General features: G+C 51.9%; 1 protein-coding gene across 9 annotated transcripts in view; it reads right to left on the bottom strand.

The window, feature by feature from the left end:
- Hivep3 (HIVEP zinc finger 3) overlaps positions 1-13412 on the bottom strand; it is a 466671-nt gene that overhangs the window by 45458 nt on the left and 407801 nt on the right. For all 9 annotated transcript variants that reach the window (XM_004871808.4, XM_087214964.1, XM_087214967.1 and 6 more), the window contains 2 exons: positions 6809-12386; positions 3642-3787 (listed from right to left, as the gene is read on the bottom strand). In XM_004871808.4, the coding sequence (XP_004871865.2) occupies positions 3642-3787; positions 6809-11857 (5195 nt within the window). In that variant the 5' untranslated portion in view covers positions 11858-12386. The remainder of the gene's footprint in view (positions 1-3641; positions 3788-6808; positions 12387-13412) is intronic.

Below are 13412 nucleotides of genomic sequence, written 5' to 3'. Positions count from 1 at the left end.
ACATGCCAAGTTTGAGGTGTTGTGGGTCTTCCAGGAAAAGATGGAAGGAGGCATGCACAGCAAGGGTCTGTGGGTAAGGAGTGAGGTCCTTGGAACAATGTTATGGTTAATATCTCGATGTCTTCCCAAAGGCTTGTGTGCTCGTAAGTGAGGCTTTGGGGAGGTGACTGATCATGAGGGTGTGGTACTCACCAGTGGATTAGTCCTTTGATCAGTTTATAGCTAAATGTGATGTCAGGAGGTAGAGTCTGTTTGGAAGAGGTGGGTCAATAGGGGCAGGACCTGGAAGGAGTTCTCTCCCTCCCAGGGTTGGCCCTTTGCTCTCTGCTTCCTCTTTGTCATGCCATGAATGGGTCTCCACTGCCATGCTCCTCTGCCATGCTGCCCCGCCTTGCAGCCAGCCAACTATGGAATGAACGCTCTCCATACCATGAGCCAAAATAAACCTCTCCTCCTTTAACTCGTTGGTGTTGGGTATTGTGTCTCAGCCAGTGATGAGGAAAGTAACTAAGATACACAGTGATGTTTGAAGCCAAGGGGATGGATGATGCCGGCAAGGGAGACCACTCAGGGCAAGGATAAGTGAGTCCCCCTGGTCAGGCAAAGGGGCTGTCATCACACCAAGACTGCCGACCCTCTCGCCTCACCTGGTCAGTTGTCATAGCCTTCCAGGCCTGGCCCCACACCCTTGAAGCTCTCCAGCTACTACTCCAGCCTCAGACACCCTTCTCTGTAGTGGCTCCTCAGCCCCAACTGTTCCTACCTCAGCACTAGGTCTTGTGTTGTTATCTTGGGGGGGGGTCCTCAACAAGGGCAGGACAGCAGTTTGCCCCATTTAGGTCCTTATATCTTCTGATTCAGAGCACTCATAGGCACTAATTAAATAGATCTCCTGTGATGGATTGACTAATTGATCTATTGCTGGAAAGGAGGTCAAGGAACTGAGGAAAGATCTTGGCTGGAGATAGGATGTGTGTTTATGAGGATGTTGGACACACACAGCATCTCCTCTTTTGTGTCTGGCTTAGGGAATTATTATTGCTAACTGGGTCTCAACATGGACACATCTGGAAAACACTGAGTAAAACTAGCAAGGTGCAGATGCGTATTAAACAGATTAGCGTTGTCATAAGCTCCATCTATGGACTATTTCAGGTTCTCCCAAGCACAGGTAGGGTTGTATCTCTAGACATGACTTAGGTGAGGCCTTGTGACCTGCTCCATCCAGTGACAGGAGCAGAAGCCCCCAAGCAGGAGCTTTAGGAGCAGCACACAATGAAGTTCCCTTCTTTCCTTCTTAGCCCACACTGGCCTGGACCCCTCAGTGGACCCAGTGAATGCCTCCATTGAAGACCCTCCTCCAACATGTACAGCAGTGAAAAATACACATTGACTGCATTAAAAAAGAAAAGAAGAACTGAGTCTGAGGCAAAACCCTGGTATGACCATGGATGGGTGGGCCTGAAGGATGTATCCAGTGTATTGGGGTGGGAGACACTTGGTTACTTGAGTGGATCAAGTGGTTGCATGGTTGGTTGAATGGATGGCCATATCCCCGGCTCCACCCATGAAATGCCAGAAGTGCCCTCAGTATGTGACAACTAAACACAGCTTCCCTTTCTCTCTGACATTTGCATATACTTCAGGGGAGGAAACCAGCCCCAAGAGAACCAAGAAGGAAGAGGAATTACTGGAAGTGAGGTTGGGAGGCACAGCAGGGTCTGAGTGGGAAGCTGCCTGGAGGACAGAGGTCCTAATGGGCAGCACCATATATACTCCTATGTATCCAAATGGGGTGTGACAAGCAAGAGTGAGGATCCTAATTCCCACAGTCGGTGGAGCAGAGTGAGGTTTCCCAGCGACAAGGCCACAACATCTCTTCACTGAGTTCCTGTGAATTTCCACAGGTCTCACGGGGTCCTCTGAGCATCCTAGAGGTATTTCACTAGCCCCTTCACAGATGAAGACACTGAGTGGTGGCGGATGGGCTGAGGTTGGCCAGAGGCAGGTAGGAGCACCAGTTGGGAACAGGAGGGACAGTCTTCAAAGGAGTGAGTGATTCTGAAATAGCAGATGGGACTAAGTGACAGCTGCAGGGGACATGAACATGGGGACTACTGTCTAGGCTGCGCAAAGAGAAGGGTCTCAGGTAGGAAAGCAGAGATGTTCAGCAGGCATCGGGGCAGGGAGAGGCTCCTGCCAGCTGCCGGTTCAGAGGCCCAGCCTTCTCCAGTGACACGGGCAGCAGGAGGAGGTCTTCAGGAACCAGGCTTCCAGGCTAGAGGTGCCTATCTCTTCATGTAGTCACAGAATGCCCTGAGAGGCCGGCTCTGGGTCATCAGCCAACACCATGGAGCCCCTCAGAGTCCCAGAGACAGTATCTGTCACAGGAGGGAAGAGACCACCTTACTGTGACCAGACACATCAATCCTAGGATCCAGTCTTCATGGCCTTTGAGGACCCACTGGCATGAGCACACAGAGACACACGAGGGCGCTCTAACCAAACAGCAGGAGTAGAAAACAGCCATCCCCATTGGAGAGTCGGCATGCTGAAACACTTTCATCCAGTGTTCCTCCCTGGAGCCGCTCCTGTTACTTTAGATAGCATGTTTCAGGGATATTTGCCATCTCTGACTCTGTCCCCATGGCTGATAACTGACCCCCACCCCCAGCCCCTCTTCTTAGTGCCAGCAGATGATGCCAACCAGTGGCCTTGAGGAGTACAGTAGTCTCTGCTCTCCTCTCTCCTAACTTTGCAGAGGACTGCAGCGGTTGCAGGTGCCAGAGAACTGAGTGACAGAGCTCCCACGTGACAGCCCATGTTGGCTGAGTCTCATGGGGTCTGCTGTCCTCAGGTGGCCAATTTTCCTCTACAACATTATTCCTCAGGACTGTGTGGGACCAGGGGCCAACCTGATCACACCAGGGACACAGACACAGGACCCTGAGACAGACAGAGTGGCACCTGCCACAGACACCCACATCCTGGGAGCTAACACAGAACACAGCGGGCACAGAACACTCCCACAAAACATGTCTGAAGTGAGGTGCCCTTCTATAGCCTGGGAGCTCCCAAAGTGCTGAGTTCCAAGATGTACAGATCATGGGCTTCCAAAGACAAGCACCAGAGGCAAACACCCAGGGATGATGTTCAAAATACTCTCCAGCTGTGAGCTGTGGGCCCCGGCCAGTCAGCACAGGGAGCCATGTAAATGGTGTGTGCCACAAGCTCCGGCCCTGCCAGGGCCTTGGGGGCAGAGCCTGAACCCCGGTGGGAAGCTGGGCATGGCAAGGGGCCACCTGGATAGGGCAGAGGTGATGTCTGGGGAACACACACCAAAGGAAGTGGTAGTGTAGACATGGCTGGGAGGCAAGGGCAAAGAACCTGGCCCAGAAGTTGAGGCAGTGCAGTGCTGGAGAAAGACCAGAGCCCTCCAGGTCTTCAACAAATATCCAGTATTGCACATCCCCATCAAGTGACCCCAGTTATTCTCAGAGGCAGCCTTCAAGTCCCGAGAGGGTGGTGCACCAGGGCACCTGTGGGCACAGCACTGCCATGAGATGCTCACAGCCTCTGCCCACAGGCACCATAATCTCTCATTCACAGGAAGTAGTCTGGAAACCAAGTGTGAGTCTTACCCTCCTTCGAAGATTTTGATCCTTGCCGGCTCCGCTCTCTTGGAGGTAGGAGCATCCTCCTCCGGCTTCCCTTGCTTCTCTTCTTCCTTCTCCGCTCTAGCTACCTCTTTCTGGCCTTCTGAGGAAACCAGTGATGGGAGGTGCACCTGGCCCACCGCAGGGATGACAAAATTATTGCTGGTTAAATTTGCATTCTCAGCCAGGAGGGTCCTAATGATGATTGCCTTTCTTGGCCCAGCTCCCCAGATCTCTCCTCACTGAGAAAGTGCTATCAGCCAGACTTGACAGATCAAGGAACAGAATACAGAGAGGTGACATTTCCTCCATGCTGGGATTCTGACCCAATCTTTGAGGGTCACCCTCCCTCAGGAGCTGGGGTTGGTCTTTGTCTTTTGCACTAGCCTGGGAACTCCCGGGCACGGGTCCTTATCTTGCTCTCCTTGGTCAGGTAGGTACCCCAAACAGGGCCTGCTTTAGAGAAAATGCTTAAAGATGGTGAACAAATTACCCCGACGTGTTGCTGTACACCTGTAATCCCAGCACTCTGAGAGGCCAAGGAAGGAGGACCACAAGTTTGAGGCCAGCCTGGGCAACTTACTGGTTTAGTGAGACTCTGCTAAAAAATAAAAAATTTAAAAAAGGCTGAGGATGCAGATCAGTGGAAAGAACCAATTCCCAGCACCAAAAAAATAAAAAGTTGAACAAATAAAGTCTCTTCTATGTCTTTGGAGATTAACTGGTCCAATATTCACTGGTAGAACAAAATGCCATGGTCACCGAGTAAGTTAAGGGCAGAGCTGGAACAGAGCATAGGTCACCTGTTTCCAGGACCTCAGTCCTCCCATGCTAGTGCCAATGGCCTGGAGGCCACAAGATCCTCCCACCCCCACCTTGAGCCAGGCCCAGAGAGGCTTATGAAGGCTCTGGGATGCCGCTCTCAGGATTCATTCTATTTATAGAGCTGTGAACCTCAAAGAGACCTGGCTCTACGCAGAGGGCTGGCATTAGCTTTGTGCTTCCTGATATCTTCCACTCTCCCAAGAACATGCCCTCTATCCCCTCCAGGGATGTCAAGGGGTGGGCATGCCTTGTGTAGGGAGCAGTGATACTATGCTAGGGGGCTGGGCCAGTGGGACTGAGGAAAAAGGCACCTAGCTAGAAATCAAGAGGTCTCAGTTCCAGTACCAGATAGGCCACTGCACACTGAGCTACCCTTGAGTAGATTATTTCACCTCATCAGGTTTTGGAGTGCATCAGTTTAGACTATCTTAAAGGTTCACTCTAGGGCCAAACTCTGTGACCAATTTACTTCCATGTAATTTCTTTAGAATGGGAGGTGGAAAATGAAAACCAAACAAGAATCTAGACTGCTGCTTTGGCAAAAGACAGTGAGTTCTTGCAAAGCCTGGGTTTCTGGAGCATGCTGTTGATTCCACTCCCATCCTGGCCTTCAATCTAGTCAGTCTATGGAGTGATAGGTGCTGTCACAGGCCAAAGGACAGCTTCTATCTCATGGCTTGCTGTGACATCTGGACCAAGTTGAGGAGGCTGGCTTGGTTGGCAATGTACCCTCCTACCAGGAAACACAGTGTTGGAATGGACAAGGGGGCCTGGTACCCATTTTTGGCTTTTAATGATAATAGTATGAATAAATAGAGCTAAAAATGATTACTGAGTGTCAATGTGCCAAGCACTGTTCTGTGGACACTTTGCATATTTTAAATCATTTAATTGTCTGCATAATCTTATGAACTAAGCATTATTACTATCCCTATTTTATAGCTAAAGAAAGCAAGGCACAGAGAGGTGGAGTAACTGACCCAATATCATACAGTTAGTAGATGAGGTAGTGGGATTCAGATGTGGGCAACTTGGACCTGGATCCTTGTTCTAAATCTTTTTTGACAGTGCTATTGTTGTCAAAATGATCCCTAAGGAAAAGAAAAAGAAGAAACTTAAGGAAAGGAATGTGGCTGTAAAGTGGAATGTTACACAAGCTTGGATTTTTTCAGAGTTTATACACAGAAAAAAATACATAGGACCACATTCAGCCTTGATAGCGTCACCTATGGCTAGGAAAAGCTTCAAAATGCTAAGACAAACCAAAGGACATTTTCAGAACTGACATGAATGGAAGCTACAGATGACAACTGCCAGCTCAGTGGAATACAAAACTTCTTAAAACATGATCCAAAGGCATATTGTGTTATACAGGAAGTGGTGAGCTCCTCTTGCCTCCACTGGAGATATACAAGCAGAGATCAGAGAAAGAGGTGTAATTGTACAAAGGCCTCAACTTGTAGATCATGCAGTTACATTAATGCACTAGTGTGGTGCACTTCAGGCAGTAAACAGGTCTTTGAACCAAATTGAATATTCTAAGAGCTCATTTCAGAAAGGCAGCATTATAAACAAGTGTTGGCCCAATCTAATGAAGCCAAATTAACACTTTGTTTTTCTTAAATGTCCTTCACAATTTTTATAAGGGAATAGAGGCAGTCTAGATCATGTGAAAGAGCTTTGGAGTGAAATATAGTTTTGAATCCAGTCTCTGACATTGGCTGTGGGCCTTGTGCAAATTACAGAACATCTCTGTGCTTTGGTTTCTTTATCTAGAAAATGTTGATATTGCATCCTAACTTTCAAGATACTTGTGAAGATGAAAGTAAGGTTTTGCATCACAATTGGCACACAGTAGGTGACCCAAAAGTTTTAAGTAGGAATATAATTACAATAGCATTTTAGCAGTAGCCACAGCTAGGAAGAGACAAGGGAGAGCAAAAAATACCATAAAGGACGAGTATAAAGTTCTACAGTTGCTATAGGCAGTCCCATCAACCAAGTTTTCCAGCTCTTTTTTAGAAAAGCCTTTTTTTCCTTGCTGAGATTGTACCTTTGATTTTACATGGAAGCTCATGAGAAAGCAGGATCACCTCATAGCTAACTTTATAGAGATGAATCTATTCCAATAATGTGAGAGGCACACTGATAAAGAAACCAATAAATATATTTCCCTGTAAGGTGACCAGTTGTAGCTGGAAGAGAGAAAATCTGCTTCCTCTCTTGATTCTAGTTCTGCAAATGGAACCTGAGAACAATGTGGCTTTAAAAGCTCAGTAAGAATTTTTGATAACTGGTAGTAAGAAGACAAATAAGGCTGAACTTACCTCTGTCATGCGGGGCTTGCGGGAGCTTGATGGCACAAGCCTTCCTGTCTCAGGATGTGGAGCTGTAGCCATGGTGTATGTCTCTTTGCTCACCTTCTGCTTAGACCTCAGGAGGGACAAAGCAGCTTTAGTGGAAACCCCTGGAAGGTTGGGGTTGTACAAACTTATGCACCAACCAGCATAAACAGAGGACCTCCTATCTGCATGCTGGATGTGATTTGGCTTAATGTAGTTTAAATAGCACCAACTGACATTAGTGGTTGTGTGGAGGCTGGGGAACTGCAGTACCTTCTTTGAGTCCGTACCTTCTTGTGACTTGGCTGGTCTGGGGGACAGAGGCAGACAGCTGGGAGGTGCCAGGGGAGGGAGGTCCAGTTGTTCCTTAGAATCTTCTTTCTTCACACTCAGTGGGGGCAACCCTCTTCTGTGAGGTTTTCCAGGTGGCTGGGTATATTCCTTCAAAGCTTCTGAGCCTGGGGCTGTCCCATGGGGCAATGTGGGGTGAGGGAGGGAAGGAATCTCCTGTGGGTCAGTTGGAACTGAGGACAGGCTGGACAGTGCTTCCAGGTCCTTCCTGCCTTGGCCCTGGCTTCCCAGGTGGGACTTCTCTGTCCTCTTCCCCTCCTCCATGCTGGTTAGCACTACACTGCATGGTTTTACCAGCTCAAGTTTGTCATCTGCCTGGGAGGCCTCCTCCTCCTTCACCCTTTTTTGCTGCTGGGTTTCCATGGTAAGTTCAAGGCTGCCAGCTGGTGAAAGGACTCGCTTGCTTCCTCCTACTGTCGATGAACTTCCCTCTAGGCTTGAGACACTCTCTGATGATAGGGACATACCTTTCCTTTCAGGCAGTGTCACAGGCACTCTCAGGTATGGAGTCTGGAAACCTCTGTTTTGCTCTTCACTTAACCCAGATGGTCCAGGCCCAGCCTCATACATATCTGCCCCACATACAGCAAATCCCTTGGATGGGGCCTCCTCACCCTTGGAAAGAGGTGCACTGGCTGAACTGCCTTGGGACTGCGTGACCAAGATCTGAGAAAGGGTAGTGTACATTGCACTCCCATAGGACGGCATGTTGGTCTGAATGCGGACGGGCACAACCAGGGACTCCATGGTGTCTGGACAGGCAGGCAAGGCCAGTGGAGGGGCTGATGTGGGTGCTGAGGAGCTGGCTGGAGGAGCTGTCGGGGGTAGCCGCATATCACTGCTGTGCCCTATGCTGCAGGAGGGGCCAGGAGATCCCGTTGCCAGTGGGGCCAGGGTGGTTTTGATTGGAGGCAGATGGCTTTCCACATCGCCAGGGAGCTGCAGTGCAAACTGAGATTGTAGAGGCAGGAAGAAGCCAGAAGAGAGTGCCGAGGAGGCAGGGTATGGCATAGGGAGAAAGGAAGGGGGTTGCTGGAAGGGGATGTTGGCAGGGTGAGGCAGCAGCTGGGGGAGATGAACCTGGCCTGGGTGCAGAACAGTGGGTTGGAGTGGAAGTGGTGGGGCTTGGAATAAAGAGGGAGGGAGTGGGGGCATGGAGTATGGGGAGGAGAGGAGGCTGGACATGGCCTGTGTGGAGAAGAATTCTGAAGACTGTCCTGGCTCGTGCTGCAAGAGGTGCTGGAAAGAGAAGAGAGAAACTGGCGGGGGCAGGTATGGTTTGTCCTGCAGGGGCAGCTGGGCAACAGGGTGGTGGAGCACCTGCAGAGCTTCTGTGTAGGGTGGAGTAGACCCCAGTGGAGGCCTGTCTTGCACCTGGCTCTTGCCTCCTAGGTGCCCACTGTGCAAGGTGGCTGCTGAAGAGACCTGGGGCAACAAGGTTTTGGTGGAAGGTTTGCTGGATGAAGGCTGTGGTTCCTCAGCATCCTGTCTTCCCTTGGGGGTGGCATCTGGCTCAGTTTCTGGAGGCCTGCTCAGAGAGGCCTGTCTGACCAAAAAGCATTTTCTTCTCTCTGGCAGGGCTACTGAGACTGGGGGAGCCACTGGGGCTGGGACAGAAGGGCCTGTCAAGGACAAGCTACCATAGTCGAAGGATTTGCTGCGTGTCTCGGTCATGTGAGCAGAATGGGAAATGTTGGGGCTCTGCTCTGATGCTGACCTCCGCATCTCCCGAGCATGTGGGTGGTGGCTGGGGACAGTCAGCATGTGGGAGCCCAAGGGTTTGGGACGAAAGTCTGATGAGGGCCCAGTGGCCTCCGCTTTCCCATGCTCATCCCTGTCAAATGAGGCAGAGCGGCTGGACCCACTCAGAGAGACACTGCTTTCCTGGCTCGGGCTGCGAGACAGAGGCACAGATGACTCGAAGCTGGATTCCCCCGATGACTGGGCCATCTCTGCCAGGCGCAGCCTTTTCTTCTTGGGTGGCAGCTTCTCAGCAGGGAGTTGGGCGAGTGTCTGGCTGCGCTGGGGCCACTGGAACTCCTCTGTCTTCTCGGGTTCCTTTGGGGGTGGCTCAGGCTCCGTGTCAGGCCGATCCGGCTCCTCAGTCACCAGGATCTCAGGGACCTGGATGTTAGGCTGGCGGACCAACCTGGGCTGCAGGGAGTGAGCTGAGCGTCCTTGTGGGGCAGGCGGCAGGGATGAAAACTGGGCCAGGGACTTGTCTTCCCCTTCCAGGCCACTGGGCTGCTCGAGAGGGTCAGATTTCTCAAAGGAGCTGGTGTGCTGGATGACTGAAATTTCTTTGGATGTTGTTCTCCTCTCCTTCCCTGATTCTGCACCAGACCCTGGCTTAGGAGTCCTTGGCTGGAAGCCCGTGGGTCCCTCCAAAGAGGGCACTGATTTACCTGGTTCTGCTGGTGACTTGGTGGACTCTAGGGGAAGGTTCCGAGCAGTGTCAGATGGCCCAGGGCTGCCAAACTGACTTTTTGTTGCGTCAAAGGCAGGCGGCTCCTCCTCATCCCCAAGGCTCTTCTCTTTCCTTCTCTTCCTCAATGGAGTGAGCTCTAAGGTGGGCCCCAGTTTATAATGCATCATCTGGGACCACGGTTCATGCTCTGCCTGGCTCTTATCAGCTTCAGGAGTTGCATGGGCACCTGCAGAGAGGGGCTTTGCAATCTGGAGCTCTGAGCAGTAGTACTTTTTATGTGCTTCATAATTATCCCTTTTCTTGTACCGAGCACCACAGATGGTACATTCATAGATCACCCCTTTCGTTTTCAACCCTTTCTTGGTCTTTTTGGTAAGTTCGCTTTCCTTGGGCTCTGGATCATCAGAGGGCTTGGAGGCTGTCTCTTTGCTACTTGGTCCAGCTTCCTCGGCACTGTACTCACCTCCCAAAGGCAGTTCGATGGCTGGCTGGCGCTTCAGCATCCGGGGATGGGAGGTAAACACTGGACTGCTGCGGCTAGGGGCCTCAGAATCAGGGATGTGGTCGTCAAAGGAGTAGCTACCTCGGAAGGTGTGGTGCGGGGTGCTGATAGTGCAGGCGGCAGAAGGCATTGAGTGGCTTCTCAGGAGAGGCACAGGGGGGTTGGTGCTGGATGGGTGCTGGAGGCTCATCAGTGATTGTTCCGGCTTTGTCTTCTCACCGTGGGATGACACGGGCTCCCGGTAGAGGCTGGATTTGGGGGACTCCATGCTGCTGCGCCTGGTCAGCGAGCTCCTCCTTGGCTTCACACTGTCAATCTCACTGGTGTCCACCACGGCCTCATTGATGGTGATGAGCTTTGTGATGTGCTCGATCACCTGTGTCCGGGGCACAGACAAAGGCACCAGGCTGGGCTTGTCTTCAGTGGACAGGGGCAGGAGTGGCTGGGTGGAGGTGGCCGTCAGCATGGCAGTCCGCTGCCCGATCCGCCCACACTTGCCGAAGATGATCTCTGCGTAGGACTTAGCATTGGTGTTTGGGGGACTGACCTGCTGTTCGGCGCTCTCAGAGCGTGAGAAATACCCAGACTCGGTGCTGCCTTTGCTGCCTGGGCTCAGAAACGCCTGCTCGTCAATCACCTTCTTTCGCTCACTTAAGCGGAGGGCCAGCTTCTGCTTAATTGTGTGGGTGTCTTCGGGTTTATGGCTCAGGGGATGCTCAGATGAGGGTTCTGCAAATGGAGTGGGGTCCTCGAGTGACGGCGCTGTGCTGGATTGGGACAGGGAACAGCGTTCGTGGCTGGAACCGTGGCTCCCTGAGCTGTATAAACCACTGGAAAGGAGGGGGTGCTTAAGTCTTGGGGAGAGCTCTGCAGTGGGACCAGATGTGGTGCTAGTTTCCTCTTCTGAGTCTGTGCTTTCTCCCTCGGTAGGCTCCTCAAACTCTTCCCCAGGGATCCTCTCCATTTCCAGCCCTGGTGGGTACATCTCACCACCCATTCCGGAGGCCAGGCCAGCTTTGATGCGGTGGGCATGGGACTTCCTGTGCTTGTAGAGGTTGCTCTTGGTCTTGAAGGAGAAGCCACAGGGGCCGCAGGGGTAGGGCCTCTCGCCAGTGTGTGAGCGGATGTGCTTCTGGAGCACACTGGGCTTGGCACAGGGCCGGCTGCAATACTGGCAGATGTACTTGCCCGGCTTCTGGGGTTTCCGTTCCTTCTTTTGTGCCTCTTCTGTAAGCTTCAGGGAGACCTGGGAGGGACGGGGCACAAAGACCTTAGGGATGCCTGGCAGGTCCTCAGGAGGAAGGATGGGGTGAGAAGGGAGGAGCTGGCTCTGTGGGTGGAGCCCAGGGGCCACAAAGGAGCCAGAGGGTCCAGGTCGCATGGGGTCAACCAGCTGCCACGTGGACCCCTCCAGGAGATGCTCAGGTTTGCTGGGTGACATGAATGCTGGTGTCAGAGGGTGCTGTGGAAGCTGCGCGATGTGGACAGAGGCTTCGATGGGGGGCCTCTTGGAGGGCTTCTGCTGCTGGCCCGTTTTCTCCTGAGAGTCTTCCCTAAGAACTGATGAGGGGCCCGGGAAGGGCTGCGGGGCTAGGAGCTCTTGGGGGGCAGTCTCTTGGGTGGCAGCTGTGCCGCTGCCTGGGTATGGAACGTTGGAAGAAACACTGGTCTGAATGGCCTCACCTTTGGTTAGCCGCTTCCGGGGACTTCCCTCTGCCTTCTTGATGCCCTTGATGCTTTGTTCAGGATCCATGACCTTCACAGAGACTTCAGATGCTACTCAGGGAGGTTTGGGGCAGGCTGCATTTACAAATAATCCTTGTGTCCCAGGGAGTTGTCCAGCTTCGGCCACATTGGTCAAGAACTGTGGAAGCCAAGGCCAAGACGGCTTTGGAGTTTTTTGCAAGTGTCACTGGCTGCAAGCAGACTCAGAGCAGGTCATCAGAGCCTGAGCTGTTCATGTTGGTGAGGCATGGTCCTCTACTCTGTAGACAGAAGGCACACCAGCATTTCCTGCTGGGATGTCTGCCATGAAAATGTCATGGAGGATGTCAGTATTGCCATTGTACTGTTTTGGTTGGCAGTGGCAAGTGTCCCCCACGAGTCCTCTGTGTACTATGGGAAAGGCTGAAGGTTGGAGACTTCTGTGTCCATGGCCCAGTCATCCCTGGTCCTTGCCCAAGAGATGTTACACTGGATGCAGGGGTGGCTCGGTCACAGCCTTTTCTTCCCTTTAGTTCTGTGTTGGAGATCAATGGCCTTGGAGGAGAAATCACGCTCTTCTATGGGGCAAAAGTGCACATACAGAAATACACACAGAGGAGAAGAGAGAGTTATTGTGACATGTCCAGAGCCCAGGCAGTTCTAACTCAATGTTAAAGCCAGCTGAGACCTCTAAAAGGTTAACCAGAGAAACTGAACCAGAACACACTTTCTTTAGCTCCACATACCAGGAGCAGCCTACCCCTCCCTCACTGCCTCTGCATTAAAAGTCTGTGTGTTTCTGACACTTGGCTGTGTGGGGTGTTGGTGGTAGCAGGCAGGGCAGGGCTGGGAACTACAGGGCTGTCAGGTGGAGGCTTGGGCTACCATCCCTGCTGTGTGGTCTTTTCCAAGTGAGCTTGAGAACTGCAAGCCTCTGCTGCCTAGTCTACAAACTGGATAACGGCAATTCCTGCCTCAAGTGCAATTTAGGGCTATGATGGGGTCCAATGAGAAAAAGATATGGATGCTGTTGGATGGACTGTGGATGGTGCTGGGCTAGTGCAGGAGGAAGTGCTCATGAGTTTAGTCACGGGGAGTTTTCCCAAGCACAGAGTCTTTCTGGCCCTGGATCTGAAAGTGTCCACAGGGACCTCATTCATCACTTTTTTGTTTGTTTGTTTTGGTACTTGGGATTGAACTTGGGACCTTTTGCTTGAGAGGCAGGCAGCAGAACCACTGAGCTAAATCCCCGGACCTCATTCATCAATTTTTATCCCATTACAAGCTCACTCCCCACCCCACCCCTCAGCCTGCTTTCAAGGCAAAGTTGTAAACTATTGCCACAGCCCATGGGAACTCACACTCTAACACAGGCATAGCCGCCTGATTGATCCTAACAAGCTCCAGGAAGATCATCTGTAAGCTTCTGCCAGCTTCACAGCCCCCCCGCTTTTCTGTCTAGAAATGCCTCAGGAGGCCCTGGAAGTACCTTAGAATGAGGCCTATGACAAATGGTGGACATAAGGAGAATGCTGTTCTGAGTGGAGCCCCAAGTATGGGCACTCTCCCAGGGCCAGCTGAAAGTCAGAGTAGCCTTCCTGGGC

Source organism: Heterocephalus glaber, unplaced genomic scaffold, assembly GCF_053883595.1.
Source record: "Heterocephalus glaber isolate CG9 unplaced genomic scaffold, H.glaber_assembly_v1.0 deba00001452, whole genome shotgun sequence".
NCBI classification, from domain to species: Eukaryota; Metazoa; Chordata; class Mammalia; order Rodentia; family Bathyergidae; genus Heterocephalus; species Heterocephalus glaber.
The sequence above is the reverse complement of the archived record's forward strand: the minus strand, read 5'-3'. Positions and strand labels throughout refer to the sequence as shown.